Source organism: Leptonychotes weddellii, chromosome 1 (genome assembly GCF_054177405.1).
Source record: "Leptonychotes weddellii isolate Sample4059 chromosome 1, ASM5417740v2, whole genome shotgun sequence".
Classification (NCBI taxonomy): domain Eukaryota; kingdom Metazoa; phylum Chordata; class Mammalia; order Carnivora; family Phocidae; genus Leptonychotes; species Leptonychotes weddellii.
In genome coordinates this window covers 120,727,277-120,743,635 of record NC_138369.1, presented here as the reverse complement: position 1 = coordinate 120,743,635, position 16,359 = coordinate 120,727,277, and the positions used below count along the sequence as shown (strand labels likewise).

The 16,359-nt window shown below is 38.6% G+C and overlaps 1 protein-coding gene across 2 annotated transcripts in view; it reads right to left on the bottom strand.

Moving 5' to 3' along the window:
• Nucleotides 1–1,525: 1,525 nt before the first annotated feature.
• Nucleotides 1,526–16,359, bottom strand: part of KNG1 (kininogen 1) — a 24,899-nt gene continuing 10,065 nt past the window's right edge. Inside the window, exons 6-11 of one of the 2 annotated variants that reach the window (XM_006743228.3) lie at nucleotides 11,824–11,908; nucleotides 10,574–10,746; nucleotides 5,520–5,627; nucleotides 5,316–5,402; nucleotides 3,770–3,847; nucleotides 1,526–1,764 (exon numbers count right to left, since the gene is read on the bottom strand). In XM_006743228.3, coding sequence (XP_006743291.1) covers nucleotides 1,684–1,764; nucleotides 3,770–3,847; nucleotides 5,316–5,402; nucleotides 5,520–5,627; nucleotides 10,574–10,746; nucleotides 11,824–11,908 — 612 coding nt within the window. In that variant the 3' untranslated portion in view covers nucleotides 1,526–1,683. Of the gene's footprint in view, nucleotides 1,765–1,843; nucleotides 3,848–5,315; nucleotides 5,403–5,519; nucleotides 5,628–10,573; nucleotides 10,747–11,823; nucleotides 11,909–16,359 lie in introns of those variants that run through there. The other variant, XM_006743227.3, reaches the window with a different exon arrangement.

Sequence of the window (16,359 nt, the reverse complement as noted above, 5' to 3'; positions counted from 1 at the left end):
CCTGAGTGGTCATTCTTGCATTAGGGTGTGACAGACCAGAGAAACTAGGGGTACCGCCTTGAGTCCACTCGGTCTCACTCTGACCCGTGCTCCCCAGAATCTTTTGAATAATGGGTCTTAAACGCTCTTTCAGCACATCTTAGCTCAAGAAATGTGAAAGGCACTCCATGGCTTACTCCGATCTGAATTCCCAAGTGGTCTTCATTTTTCTCTCTCCACTTTGGTCCCTCCACCTCTTCACATCTTCCTATCACATTAGTCAGGCTCACTCACTGCTCCCCAAGTGACTGTGGCTTGGATTAAATGTCTGTTCTATGTGCTTTAGTCTTGACTGCCCAAAGTGATTGCAAGTTCTTTGAGGGAAAGGATTTATGGCTTTTAAAATTTCTCCTTTCCAGGACCTCGCGCTAAGCAAATGGAAGAGCCAATCCTGCACCTGACTCTATTACCCTGAGTAGTGCCGGGACAGGGCCAGCCTCAATGAGCTATTTAATAAGGGTTTTTGGCTCGAGATAATGATCATCTTGGAATCAGAAATTATCTTGATGTGTTTTTTGTAATGACAACATTGATAACAAAGCCGCATTATAAAATGGCATAGTGCAGTTCAAAAGGTTTGAATGCCAGTTCTGTCACATATTAACCGTGTGACCCTGGGCAGGGCGCTGAGAGCTACAGTTTCCTCATTATAAAAGAAAGGTGATCATGGGGACCTCTGAGTGATTGTGAGGATTAAGTTACACACCAAAAGGAAATTGTTTAGCACAGTAAATGGCTATCACAGGCATTTAATTCATGTGTTTTACTACAGAAAATTTAAAATCCCTATCACTTTCTCTTCTCCTGGATTTCTTTTTTTTAATTTTGTTTTATTATGTTATGTTAGTCGCCATACCATACATCACCAGTTTTTGATGCAGTGATCCACGATGCATCGTTTTCATACAACACCCAGTGCTCCATGGATTTCTATTATCTCCTTTACCCAGATCAGAAAGTTAATTTAAAAATTTTTTTAAAACTTGTTTTGTGGTTAGATGTTTTCTAATAATGAGAAGTTGGTAGACATCCTATTAACACAAGATTTTTTTTCTTTTTGGTAACTATCTGGATCATAAAAAACAAGAATAAGACAAATTAGTCTTAAATAGTAACTCAAAGTACATTAAGGACTGTTTAATAATAATGCTCATTGTTTTGTGTATTAAAGAATTCATTCCAGAATATAAAAAAAAAAAAAAAAGACAAATTAGTCTTCAGTTTAGGCTGGGAATCAGGAGAAGGGAGAAGGGAAGGTAGAGAGTCCCTAGATTGCTGGTAGAAACATGACCCACTAACCGTTAATCTAACACCCATGATGAAGTCTTGGTGGTAAGGAACCTAACTCCTGCCTTGGTTAGCAAGAGCACTCTAGAGCTGGGCTATGAGTTTCCATGACAGAGCCAAAGCACTGGCTCTCTGATCTACTGGACTTTGCTGTAGGATGGGTGTGGCCAAAAGAAGACCACCATGAATTCACCAGGAATGAGAGCATCAAGACTGAACTTTATTTCACCCAGCAACAGAACAGTAGAATGGCATTCTTCTCTTTAACTTTTATCCCTTCTTCTTGTCCTTCCAAGCAGGGCTGGTGATAGATGTTGTCGGGGTTATTGTGGCAGGCATAGAGATTCTGCCCACTGGTCAAGAGAGCTCGCTCTCAGATGCTGGCTCTGCCCCTGCCTCCTGAGGTCGGCCCTTGTACTCGCAGGGCGTTAGGTGCCTCTGTAAGTATAGTAAAACTCTGTTAATCTGTTGTTATCATTCAATAAAAGAAGAGTGAAGCAACCATTTGACAAGGTGAGACTTTTTCCTGACATAATTGGTTCTTTATTTAAAAGTACAGAAAATATTGGAAATGAAATAAAAACTCAGAGGTTCAAATGCGTCCCATAAACTGAAGTAGCAGTGACACATTCATCCACAGGTAAGTGTAGCTGTTTAAAGCCCTATCTTGCTTCCCTAGGCAAAAGCGCAGCAAGGGTTATAAAATACACACCTCCCTCATGTCATAAGGCAATTAAAGACAATCATATTATTCTCTTTTGCAAAAACCAGTGCTCTTCAATGTCATAGCAAAAAGATGATATGATCATAAAGTGAGGTTAGAGAGGAATTTCCTCATAAAATTTCTGAATGAAATTTGCATCACATCCCATGATATTCCCTTGTCAATTATTTAAAAAACGTTTTCCTTGGCAAAACTGCCTCTATACTACTTCCTCTGCTTTCTGTCCTTATCATTAAACTCAGAGTTGCTGAAAGCTCAGGATTACTCAATATAGAGTGGGCAACAAATGAACAAATGGAAAACTCCCATTTGAAAGCCTTGTTGCAAAAGGTACTTAATGAGTAAACGGAAATGACTGACTTACAAGAAACCCTCTCACCTAGAAAGAGAATTATCAGGACAGCTTTGTCAAGTGGGAGTAACTATTTGATATACTAGTCATTCTGGAAACTGAAAGTCAATTAATTTACTTCCCCCTGTCCTCTCTTGGGCCAATCTGTCTTTCTTTCCTGCTATCCCTCTTTAACCTCTAGAGGTTTTATTATTTCTTTTCCCATTAAGAAATTCAGCATTCAGTCTCTTGACTTCCCTTATTTTCACATGTTCAGGGACCACATGCCAAAGTTCATTCAGAATGTCAATAATTGTATGAAAGTCCATGACATACATTTTAAGGTACACATTTGTTGTCAGAAAAGCAAATTGCAATAGGCCATAAGGCACATGAGTTTGTCCATTTTCTGTGTTAGATAAGAAAACTTGCGAGGAAGACCCAGAGGGAATTTAGGATTCTGCACACAGTTTTACGTCGTCCATAGAGATTGACGGTGTCCCCATTGGGAGTCTCACCCCTTCTCTCTAAGCTGTTCTGAAGCTTCAGGGCTTTTGTTGTGTTATATCAGGATATTTAGACAATGGGGAGAGGAATGATGAAGTGTTAAAGACTCATGGCGGCATAAATTAAAACAAAGCATCAGTGAGATCGAAATCATGAAATTCTTTCACTTCCACAGCTGGATTCATTCCATTAACTGGCTTCCAGGGGCGCCCAGGACATCTGGGGGAGGTTTTTTCTGGAAAGTCAGATATCAGGTTAAATGAAAGGCTATTTGGCTCTATCTGGATGTCAGGGATCCAATCATCATCACTCTCTGTGGGAGCTGGTGGCTTTGGCATCACGGCTGCAATGAGATCTGAGTCCTGAAAGTCAGGCACAGCAGCCGCTGTATCAGGCTGGGCTAGGGAAGGGAGGGGTGTTGGCCCTTCTGTCTTCTCTTGTGTCTGTGCAGAAGACGTAGTACTAGCTTCAGAAGAACTTGCCAAATGCTCTGTTTTCCAACCATTGTGCTTTCCATTGTTTTTTCTTTTATTTTTATACTTTCCATGGCCTTGGCCATGTTCATGTATATGTCCATGGGCTAGGCCATGTTCCCTTTGATGTCCATGGCCAAGGCCATGTCTCCCTCGGTGTTCAAGATCATAGTTAAGTTCCTGTGGATGTTCATGACCAAGGCCATGTTGCTTTTGATGTCCATGGCCAAGGCCACGTCCCCTGTGGTACCCATGGCCTTGGTCATGCTCATGTTTATGGCCATGGCCAAAGCCATGTTTTATTTGCTTGTAATGGCCCCAGCCATGCCCATGAGTGTGTCCATGTTCTTTTCCTGAATCCCGCTCTTCATCTTGTACAGGTGCCATGGAAGTGTGGGGTGGACTTACAGTTGTTCCTTCTTCTGTTTTCTCCAAGGGTACTGATCGGAAAGGTGAAAAACCTGGAGGCCTTTTCATCAATATGATCTAAACAGGAAATATTAAGATGAATGCATTACTATGAAAACCATGCTATCAATGAAGAAAGAAGGGACTGAGTCCTGGCAATGCTATCTTTGTTTACAATGGGGCAAATCTATCAGACTTTAAATACTATATTAATATTCCAGAGAGGATGATAATGAATATTTTTTCCTCTTTGGTTGATTTTATAATTTGTGGTTATTGATTATTGTTCTTAATACTCTAAGCTGGAGAGTTTTTCCTTCACTGGGAAAAATTGGGTGGTGGTACCACATAATCTCTAGGGTACTTCTAAGCCCATGGTTATGTAAAGCCATGACATATTATTTATTCATTGATACTGTTTCTATTAGCACAATTACTCTTTTTATCCTAAAAGGCGCTAAGTGGCTTTATGAGCTGAATATCTAGGGAGCATATAGCCACAACTACTTTGTTGGATGGAAACACATTAGGAATTGTCACCAGCTTGAAACGCAGTCTTTGCATCATGTTTCTGTTAGACTCTGTACATACCGACACATGGCAAAAATGTAAATCAGGAAAAAGTAAGAAGAGGCAAATTGCACTGAAGATACGGTCTTGTGGGTTATTTCCACCTACACTTCCACTACCTGTGAGAATGTGATGGTCAGAGGCAGTGTTTGGTGGTACAAAGAACATGGTTTGGAGAGTCAAACAAGTCAGACCCTACTAGGAATCAGCATCATAGCGAATAGGGTGGGCTCTGATTTGATCTAGATTTGAATCCGAGCATCACTGGCTTCACTTTTCTCATCTGTAAATAGGATAATAACAGCACCTGCCTCACAGAGGTGTCAGGAGGGAAATATGTGTGAAGCTCTCAGTACAGTGCCTGGGACAGAGAGTACACTTGGTAATGTTATTATTCACCCTAGGACCTCAGCATCTTTGTAATTTTTAGGATGTCATCCTTGACAATGGGGAAAGTCTTACTTACTTCCCAGGGATCTTTTAAAAATTAAAAAAAAAATGATGCAAACTAATGCTTCCTGAACTTGAACATGGTTATGACCTCCTCCCCACCCCCCACCCCCCCACCCCGGGGATCATGTTAAAAATGCAGATTTTGAGTCAACTGATGTGGAGTGGGGGCAGAGATCTGCATTCCTCCTGAGCTCCTTGGCTGTAAGCAGTGGGCATGGGAGAGCAGGGCCTCGCCTCAGGCACACCTTGCAGGTGCATGGCTAGCATGGGCCCTCCACAGCAGGGCCTGCACTTCACCAAGCGAGGGCCCCCTGCCAATGGGACGCTGACAAGGCATGGTAAGTAATTACAACGACTGCTACTCTCATGTCTAGCCATAAAGAGGTCAGCACAGAAATGTGAGCGTTCTTCCCCATTTTAAGAAGATAGTCTCCCAATTCATTTAAATAACGGTTCACTTTCAACCCTCAAATATGACTTTTCAGAATGAGCAAAGTTGACCCGAGCTGACTGCAAATCATACCTTTTTCAGTGGCTGACAGTTGACAGTAGGGTAAATTTTTTTCTCCCAACGTATCACAAAAACTTCGGCTTTACATTCTAGGATTTGCTATCCATGAAGACAGAAGCCAAAAGAAAGAACAGTGTTGTTCATGTGATGCTTAAACAAGTATAAAATATCAAAAAGGTTTCCAGGGAGCAAGTACACAGTTGCGTTACTACTCACTCCGTATTTATTGATCTGGCAACTTTCTGCCAACTCTTCGTTACTTTCCTTGGAACACATGGTTTCCCTGGCTATGAACACAATAGAAAATTTCTCTCCAGCCACCACCTGGATAATTAATTAGCACAAAGTAGGAGCTTAATTAATATTGTATAATAAATCATATGTTTTCACTCTAAGAAGTTTTTGGGTAGAATATTGACATTTTAATTATATACTGAACAAATGAGAGTTACACAGAAAAGTACAAATGTTTGACAACAAAATTTTCAATCTGTGTGTGTGTGAAAAATATTTGGCTAATGACTGGCCTCATTTCCTTTTCAAAATGGGGGTGGAAGCAAGCTATAATTTCTATTTTTATATTTTCCTGAGTTTTATTGTTTAACAGCTGCAAAAGTCACGAATAATTCAAGGGCTCAAGTTGTAATAGAATCTAAGAAAAGTAGGAAGAAAAAGTTAAATATTTTTTTTGAAATGCCTTATCATCCTGCCAAATCTTAGGTCGAGAAATACTGAGTTGGTACCACTATAGAAATTATGTGATTAGAAAAATTATTTGGATTTTAGAGCCTGCTTCTACTTCTTTTTTATATTAAGAATATGCTTTAATCTCTAGCAACAACCTTAATCATTACACAATGCTGTCTTCCATTAAGCAATTTGTGGCCCAGTTTTTTTTTTTGGTCTAGAAGAAACACACCTCATTTATTTATTTAAGAAATTAAGCTCATGTTTTTAAACTACTCTGACTTCAACAAAATCCCAGGGATGGCTTTTTAAGTCATTTTAAAATGCCATATCTTATAATTCTTATACCCTGAAAAATACACTTGATAAAAATGTTTTTAAATTATGTATTAAAAAGTTGATGTGGTTTCTAGACCAAGTTATTTGGTATTTAATTCTAGGATTTAAGTGTGTGTGTGTGTGTGTCATGGACTGACTATGTCCCCCACCAAACTCATATATTGAAGCCCTAACCTCCAATGCGATGGTATTGGAAGGTGGAGCCTTTGGGAGGCAGTTAGATTTAGATGAGGTCATGTGGATAGGGCCCTCATAATGGGCTTAGCATCCTTATAAGAAGTGTCTTTAGAAGAGTCTTATAAGAGAGCTCGCTCTCTCTGAAGTTGAAGACACAGCAAGAAGGTGGCCACCTGCAAGCCAGGAAGAGAGCCCTCACCAGGGAACCTAATTGGTTGGCTTTTAGACTTCTAAGCCTTAGGCACTGTGAGAAAAAAACTCCTGTTGTTTAAATCACTCAATCTTTGATATTTTGCTATGGTAGTCTAAGCCGACTGTGTGTGTGTGTGTGTGTGTGTGTGTGTGTGTGAGAGAGAGAGAGGAAGAGAGAGTGGGAGAGAGAGATTATGTAGCTGTCAAGAGAATACATCATACATATCTGTTGACCTAGAAGGATGACCATTATTGAAAAAATGAAGTTATAGGGTGATAGTACAATCCCATTTTTATAAAAGCAAACCTTAACAGTCTTCCCTATCTCTTTATACTTTGTAAAAACATGGGGAAAGCCTGATGAGAGGCAGGTGAGGAAAGCAGAGTTGTAGGAAGAACTAAGCTCCTCTTCCTTCTTTCTTGGCATTGTCTTGCTGGGCAAGCATGGCTAAAATCTTAAGAGAAATATAATAATTAACTTTTAAAACTCCAAGTGTATGTGTAAGTAGAGAGGAAGTTTCTAAGAGGGTTTTAGCATCTGTACTTCGGTGATCAAAAATTTTCTTGCTCATTTCAGGGTATACTTCAATCCAATTTTTTGGCCTTAGAGTTGATCAATGTGATGTTGCCTAAGAAAGTTGACAACATATAATGCTAACTGACAGCTCTCTTCAGGGTCCAGAGGAGAGAAATGAAGGAGACCTAATACCATCTTCTGTTTGAGGGCCTCAAGGTCACATCCATATATCACCATCATCATCAAGTGTCATTCTTATCAGAAGTCTTCCCTGCTGAAATCCACCCTGTCCAAGTTTTGTTTTTAAAATGGAGAACACTATATAGCAATGTAAGTTCTAATGGCATTTAAAAATTAAAATTAATGAGCTAGACAGATGTAAATATTCATCAGACCTGAGGATGAGGAAGGCCTTTCTTAGGGGAAGAGCAGAGGAAGGAAACCTAAAGGAAGGGGAAAATGTCTAAATTTGACTAGACAAAAATGAGAACTTACTCTCAAAATCACAGTAAGTGAAGTAGCAAGGCAATTTGGAAAAAATATGACATAGGATCAATAAAAAGTCTAATGCCAAAACAAATGTGCAAAGGACATGAACAGGTATTTCAGGAAAGAAGTTAAAATGATCATTTATCCTGGGGAAAAAAAGTCTACTTCATTAATAACCAAGGATATGCACATTAAAAAAGCAATGCAACATCATTTTTAATCTTTCATGTTGGCCAAGACGGAAGCCAGTGACGAGGCCTGCTGTTGGCCAGGTGTGGGGAACATGCAGCCTTGATCACTGCTGGTAGGAATATAATACGAGATCATCAATCAGTGTCTTATACCCAGTTGGTGTGAATGTAAATTGGCATACTTGCAAATAATTTTGTAATTTGGCCATTTGCATTAAGTCTTAGACATATACATATTCCCTGACATCTCCAAGATTTTGTCAAAGGAGAAGCTCCTCAATGCGCACACACAGATCCTTGAAGTATATTCATCTGAGCAGAGGCGGGGAGGAATGCTGATAGAAGGGGGGACAGCAGCAGCAGGGGCGGGGCCAAATAAGGGGCATGTGACGCAAACAGCAACCATTCACGCGCGAAAAATGGAGGATTTAAGAAGTTCGCGGTTTCTGAAATAGGAATAGATATGCATCCACACAGGACTAAACACGCAAAGCCAAGGCAAGACTAAAACTGTAAAAGAAATCTTTAGCAATTTGGCAGATTGGTCATTTGGAGCTTGGCTCTTAGCAAATTCATCTCATGATAAATTGAGTTTTGGTAAAGGGACCGCTTCCACCAAGGCTGCCTTGAATATCTATGTCGGATCAGTCAAACGGCTCTCTCTTTAAACATAAGCATCAGTAAAGATCTATCTCTTAAAAGTAAGTTTGAAATCTTCACAATATTCCAGATTGATTTGGCAATGGAAGTTGCCTTCCATTCACAGCGTTACCTCCTGTGGTTCCCTGGCCTCCTTTGCATAAACAAACACGCATACACTCTGGAGAGTTGATTCACTAATTTACAGAGAGAACTGGAACTACCAAGAAGACTAAATATTCATGCATGGGAACGCGTGGTTCTCCTCCTGACAGCAAATGTCGGACCTGTAATAAATGGCAGGACGCTGCACAACTCCCGCATCGTTCAGAACAAGGGACGGTGGGAAGAAAGCAGAGAGGTGGGGGCCAAGAAGAGTTGACGAACAGGAGTAGCATGGATTAGCGTCTTCCGGGAGGGAGCCCCATGCCGGTCCCCTGCCCGAGAGACCAGGGAGAGGGGGCCGGCCTCGGGGACAGGAACAAGCGCCTGAGTAGGAGACAGAGGGTCAGGTTTGATTTGCTTTAATACTGTTCGTTTGGAGGTTTTCTTCCAGTCATAAAACTAGAACAGGAAATTGGAAAGATGAGCATAAATAGCCTATTGTGCTGTCACCTAAAACCCACCACTGTGAATAGTCTGAGGCATTTCTTTCTTTTTAGTATGTCTTCTGTACTTTTTAATAACACAAGCGAGGACAGAATGTATGTTCGGTTTTACGGCCTCTTGTTTCTCCCTCCATATTTTAGCACGAGTCATTGCCCACACCAAGAATGCCTCACAAAGATGCTTTCAAATTGCTGCTTGGGCGCCTGGGTGGCTCAGTCGGTTAAGCGACTGCCTTCGGCTCAGGTCGTGATCCTGGAGTCCCGGGATCGAGTCCCGCATCGGGCTCCCTGCTCGGCGGGGAGTCTGCTTCTCCCTCTGACCCTCCCCCCTCTCATGTGCTCTCTCTCAAATAAATAAATAAAATCTTTAAAAAAAAAAATTGCTGCTTAATACTCCATTGTATGGATATGCCAGATATATCAAATCACTTCTAGATTATTGATCATTTTGACAGTTTACCTTTTTTTGGGGGGGGGATTAGAGTTAAAGCTACAGTGAATATCACTGTATATAAAGACTCCTTCTAGTTTATAGTTCTAGAAATTAGAAATCTGACTCACTACTGAGCCAAAAGTATGAATTTTTTTAGTGCTATTTCTTTCACCAGATTATAAAGATCATGTTGGTGTGCTGTAGCAGTTTGGTTCTATTTTGATTACTTTTCTTTAGCTTGTATTTAGGGAAGCCAGTTTGGAGGTCTAGCATAGGACTCTGTCCATGACTACACTGGTTATAGGCTGCTGGAGTGGAAGGAATCTGGGCTCTGTTAATCCAGCCACTCATTTTTTTCAGATGGGGCCACAAGGGCTGAGTGAGTCTGAGTGACTCCAGGGTCACCCAGGACAGTGGTGGTGCTGTGGTAGAGCTGGGTCTCCTGACCCCCAGGATAGAACACTCCTTAGCTTCGACTGACAGGGCGTGGAAAGAGAGATGAATCCCCAGGGGGTACATCTGTAGGAGGGAAGGGCACCCAACGCAGGCGAGAAACGACATGCAGGTGAGAGTGAAGAATCTGGACAATGACAGACCAAAGGGGCTGAGCCCAAGGCACGAAGCGATGCTACAGTGAAAATGAGTCTAGAAACGCAGAGAGTAAGTCTTGCCTTTCCTAGCACTGAATTTTGTTAATTATATAATAGTTGCTAGTATTTACAGAGCACTTTGGAGTTTGAAAAGCGATTGACATATACGTTCTTATTTGATCCTCGCCCCTATGCTTTACAGATAGAAAATGGAGAACGTGTTCTAAAGGACTTTTCCAAGATCACACACAAAGAATGCGGTGAGGTTGGCACTTGAAATTCAAATCTCCCAAATCCTATTCCCTGGGTATGCTGGCTCCCAATGCAGAGCCAAGGACAATGGCACAATTAGTCAGCAATTCACACCTAGGTTATAATATCATTATTTTTGTGGTGTAATTTACAGACCTGTACTGTTGCCCTTTTCACACTGTCAATCTTGAAATAGAAAGTTCCATTATTCTCTGCATTAAGCTTTGTGATGGAATGACTCAGAGCCACCTCCAGCTCTGGGCTGTTGACCGGTATATCTCTGGGGCAGCCAGGGCAAATCTTGGACGGTGGTTGTACAAAATCCTCCCCTGAAAGAAACAGGTTTTAAGTCAGCGTGTGCAGGGGAAGGAAAAGTCTAGCCTAGTAGCTCTCCTGCACGAGATCTGGCATCCCTTTACAGAGGGCCATGTGACAGCCCGAGGCTCAGTAGTGTGTAGACGTTGTCTATCTGACCTTCACCTTAAGGCCTCTCTCTTTTTCTCTTCTCAGAACCAAGTGTGTTAAGGAAAACATTCAATCAGTAGGTATTAGTGTCTCAATCAATATGCTGTACTTTTCCTAAGTTTTTGCATTTTTGATGGAACCACCTGTAAAAAGCAGTGCTTAACTTAAAGGAAGGACTCTCTAGTGGGAAAATTTTAAGTCCTTTGATTCGGGTGAGCAGGCAGCTTCAGTAGTGCTTCTCATCATGGAGTGCATACAACTATCCTCCAAGAATGAGAAAAGCCAATTCTTGGTATAAGAAATAAGGACTTGACCATAATTTTACAGTATTTCCCTTTCCCTCCCATTGTAACATGTGGGTAAAAAAAAAAAAAAAACCCAATCTTTAATTGAAAGGATTTTACTTGGGGCGCCTGGGTGGCTTATTCTTTAAGCGTCTGCCTTCGGCTCAGGTCACGGTCCCAGGGTCCTGGGATCGAGCCCCACATCGGGCTCCCTGCTCCACGGGAAGCCTGCTTCTCCCTCTCCCACTCCCCTTGCTTGTGTTCCCTCTCTCACTGTGTCTCTCTGTCAAATAAATAAATAAAATCTTAAAAAAAAAAAAAAGAAAGAAAGGATTTTACTCTAAGTGGTTAAAAATGAGATGCAGCTTTCCCAATTTACAGCACCTGACATAAGGACATCTTGCACACAGGGAAGACCAGCTGGTGTTGTACCCAGAGGCCAGCCACTTCCCCTTGTAGTCACCATATTCCCTTCTGGCTACTTCCAGAGCAGTCTCAGCTGCACTTGCCACCGCACAGCTGGGCAGAGACGGGGTAAGTTGATCTCGCGAAGGTCTGCTGATCACACAGACTTTGTGGCCCTTCGTGGAAACCAAAGCACAGTTCCTGTGAAAAGACCTAGCCCGTTGCCAGGGACCAACATGGGTCATGTCATACCTGGATAGAGTTCACACTTCTGCGAGAAAGAAGCAATTCTTAGCTGAAGATCCATGTGGGCGTGATCTGTACATTCACCGATATCCTGGTTTTTAAAAAGTATATAGGTACATAAAGTAAGAACATTTTTAAGAACCTTTAAAGTAAACAACTAGTATAACTAAAAATAGGATGTTGACTTTACAAATCATCACATAGAAAATGAAAACAAAACATAGTCTGATTGCAAAGAGAGAATAAAAGACAATTAGTTAACAGCATCTCCAACAAACACATAGGCACAAACCCACAGAAACGTGAAACAGGATGATGAGAATACCTAGTATAGAAATAATAACCATATAGGTGAACAGATAAAATTTTCTTTTAGCAAGGCAAAGACTTGTAGATTAAGCTAAAAACAAAATTAATGTATTACATCTTCAAGTATAATATATTATAATAAAAAAGGTTTAAATATAGTGGATGAGCAAAGCTATATGAGGCAAATATGACAAAAAGGAGCTGAAGTATTATTAATATTGGAAAAAGTAAAATTCAAGGTAACAAAAAACTCACAAAGGTAGTAATAAAGATTATTTTATTTATATAAAAGATATAGTCTAGAAGCCCAGAATCAAGATACATAAAGCAGAAAACATATAGGAATAGAAATGGATAGAAATCATTGTGGTGGGAAATTTAACATACAACTATAAATCTAAGACAGATGAGGTGGATTAAAAAATAAATAAGGTCATAGGAGACTTGAATAACATAATATTTATTTAAATCATATTCTCATATGACACACATGATTTAAAATGACACTTTCATAAGTATGATGCAAAATTTTTAATCACTTCCACACTAGGTCATAAAAAAGTCTCAATAAATTTATCAAATCAGAAATAATATAGGCCATGTTCTTTGGCCTCAGCACCAAAAAGAAAAAAAAAACCTCCCTGAAAATTAATATTATATTACTTACATGTTTAAACAAATAAACAAATAAAAACTAACTACTTGGAAATATAAACACACTTGCCTAAATAGTTAGGGTTCCTTAGAAAAGGAAAAAAAATACACAAAATAAAAATGAGAATTCCACATCATATTGCCAGAGCACCATTTAGAGTTAACTCGTGGCTTTATATGCTTTTGTAATTTAAGGAGAGAGGCAAGAAACAAAACAAAACATCCCTAAGACTAGGTGTTTATCTCAAGAAGTTAAAGAAAAGAATAATGAACAGGCTTCAGGAAAATAAGAAGGAGAAAACAATGAAGGTAAAAGCAAAACTGAGAAGTTTGAAAACAGCACTAGTGTTAAAAACAAATTCAAAAGATCATTCTTGGGGTGAGGAAAAAATCAAGTGCATAAAAAAGGCAACATAGCAAAGTATACAAAGAAGTAGAAAAATATAAGAGAATATTATGAACAAGTTTATGATAATTTAAATTCCAAAGAAATAGATAATTTTCTGGAAAATTATAAATAACCAACTGACTTAAAAACAAGAAGAAAACTTGAATGGATCAATGACTGGAGAAGGAGAAAATGCTATTCCTACTCTCAACTTCATTCCACTTCTCACCTCCAAACAACATAGATATTTTATGGAAGAATAATTTTAAAAATTAAAGAAGTATATATATTTCATGTTGTATAAGATATTTCTGAATATAGAAAATATTGGCAAAGGTGCCTGGTTGGCTCAGTCAGTAGAGCATGCAACTCTTGATCTCAGGGTTGTGGGTTAGAGCCCACATTGAGTGTAGAGATTACTAAAAAAAAAATAAACTTAAAAAAATAAAATAGTGGGTGGGGGGGGTGGGTTAGCCTGGTGATGGGTATTAAAGAGGGCACGTATTGAATGGAGCACTGGGTGTTATATGCAAACAATGAATCATGGAACACTACATCAAAAATAATGATGTAATGTATGGTGATTAACATAACATAATAAAATAAAAAATCTATTAGCTAAAAAAATAAATAAATAAAATAAATAAAATAGTGGCAAACTATTTTCATTCTATAAAATTATAATCCTGATACCAAAACCTGAAAAAATAGAATACACATACAAACACACACCTAGAAAACCATTAAACACCTTTCACTTATAAATATAGATGTCGAATTCCTAACCGAGAAATAGAATCCAAATGTATATCTAAAGAATAATTAAACTAAACAAATAGAGTTTAGTTTAGGAACCTAAAGATTACTTTAGGAAAGCTGTCAAAACAACATAACAGATTAAATTAGGAAAACATAATAGATACTTTAATATCTGTTCTAAACCATTTCCTGAATTCAATACCAATTCCTTATTTAAGAACAAAATGAAAAGAATAAAACTCTTTAAAGGACAGGAATGTAAGGATGCTTCCTTAACATGACAAAGAATGTCCACCTGGAACCCACAGCACATATTATGCATAATGACAAAATCTTAGAGGCTTTCCCAATATAATCAGGAATAAAATATGATGGTGTGTGATGATCACTGTTATGTCAAAAATTATGTCTGTTTGTTTGGATCAATTCATTAAAACATAGAACAAAAAAAATGAGCATCAGAAAAGAAAATAAAAGTATTTTTCACATAAGATATTATTGTATATCTAGAACAATCAGAAGAATCAATGAAAAGCTGTTAGAGCTAATAAGAATTCAGTGAAGTTGCTGAATGTAAGAAAAATGCACAAAAAAGTATACATTTGTATCTAATAACTTATTAAAAAGAAAATAAAAACAAAAGGATTTAATTCCTGATAGCAATAACCAAAAACAAACAAACAAAAAACAAAACAAAACCTAGAAATATCATTAGTGAGCAATATTCTGGGTATATATAAAGAAAATCCCACAATTTTCGAAATATAAACTGAAACTTGTCTAAATAGAGATGTATACCAAATTCTTGACTAAAAAGACTAAATAAGAGTATGTATGCCACTTCTCCTCAAATTACTTTAGACATGTAATGGAATCCCAATCTATGTGACAATATAAGTTTTTCTCACAAACTTTTTCTAAGTTTGGTTTTGAAGATATAGACACTGGATAATAAATCACATATTTAAACTTTCTATGAATCTATGACTGCTAAAACATGGTGGTGTTGGTACAAAAACAGAGAACAGATTTTTGGGAAGAGATTACTATGGAACGAAGGTTGTCATGAATTTATGTAGAAGGAAAGACTGTTGAGGTATCTGGTTATTCTCTTTCAAAGATTGGAAAAAAAATCACAAGATACATCAAAATTAATTCCAGATAAGATCGAAAGTTACATTATAAAATATTGACCGTAGACAAACCAGAAGAAAAAAAATAAAGTGATTGCTGAGCAAATGGTGGAAAAATTCAAATGAAAATATTGGTAGATTTGGCAACCTGTAAACAAAAACTATTCGTAAGTCAGAAATACCATAATGAAAACTAAAAAGGAAACCCCTGAGAAAATATGACAAAGCACTAATACCTTTACTATAGAAATATGATTTTCCAAATCTTTTAAGATTTATTCCAAAGAGAAATGGGCAAAGAATATAGAAGACAATTTATAAATTCAATCCATAAATTTCTAACAAGATATGAAAATATAGTGGTTAAATAAATGCATATTAACTACATTGTTGACTGATAAAATGAAAACTAAAAAGGTTTTTGTCTACAAAATTAGCTAAGTTTTTTTTTTTATCTCATGACTTTTTTACTTTTTTTTTTTTTTAAAGTAAACTCTACCCCTAAGATGGGGCTTGAACTCATGACCCTAAGATCAAGAGACGCATACTCTGCCAACTGAGCCAGCCAGGCACCCCTAAGGTTTTTTTTTTAATACTGAATTCTATCAGGGGTATACATTGCTGATAGAATATAAATTGATGTATTCAGCAAACAACCTATATATATCAAGAGTTTTAAGAGCTTTTTGAAAAAACTGAAGTTTGGGGCACCTGGGTGGCTCAGTCAGTTAAGCATCTGCCTTTGGCTCAGGTCATGATCCGAGGGTCCCGGGATCGAACCCCACGTCAGGCTCCCTGCTCAGCGGGGAGTCTGCTTCTCCCTCTCCCTCTGTCTGCCGCTCTGCCTACTTGTGCTCTCTCTCTCTCTGTCAAATAAATAAATAAAATCTTTTAAAAAAAAAGAAAAAAACTGAAGTATAATTAATATCCTATTAGTTTCAGGTGTACATCATAGATCAGAACGTCTGGGGGGATGGCCTGGGAATAGGCAGTTTTTTAAGGCTAGCTGAGTGATTCTAATATGCAACGTGGCCCGAGGAAACTATTTATGAAACCTCTCAAATCAGTGCTTTCAGACTTTAGCATGTAAATAAATCACCGGAGAATCTTGTTAATATGCAGATTCTGATTCAGTAGGTAGGGGTGGAGTTGAGCTCCTGCTTTTCTAACAGCCCCCCTGGTGATGCTGACACCGCTGCTCCTTGCAATACACTTTGGATAGCGTGCCTCAGACTATAACAGCTGTGGGCAAAACATTTCATTTCTATTTCATGTCCTTGAATGATGCTAACCCCTCTG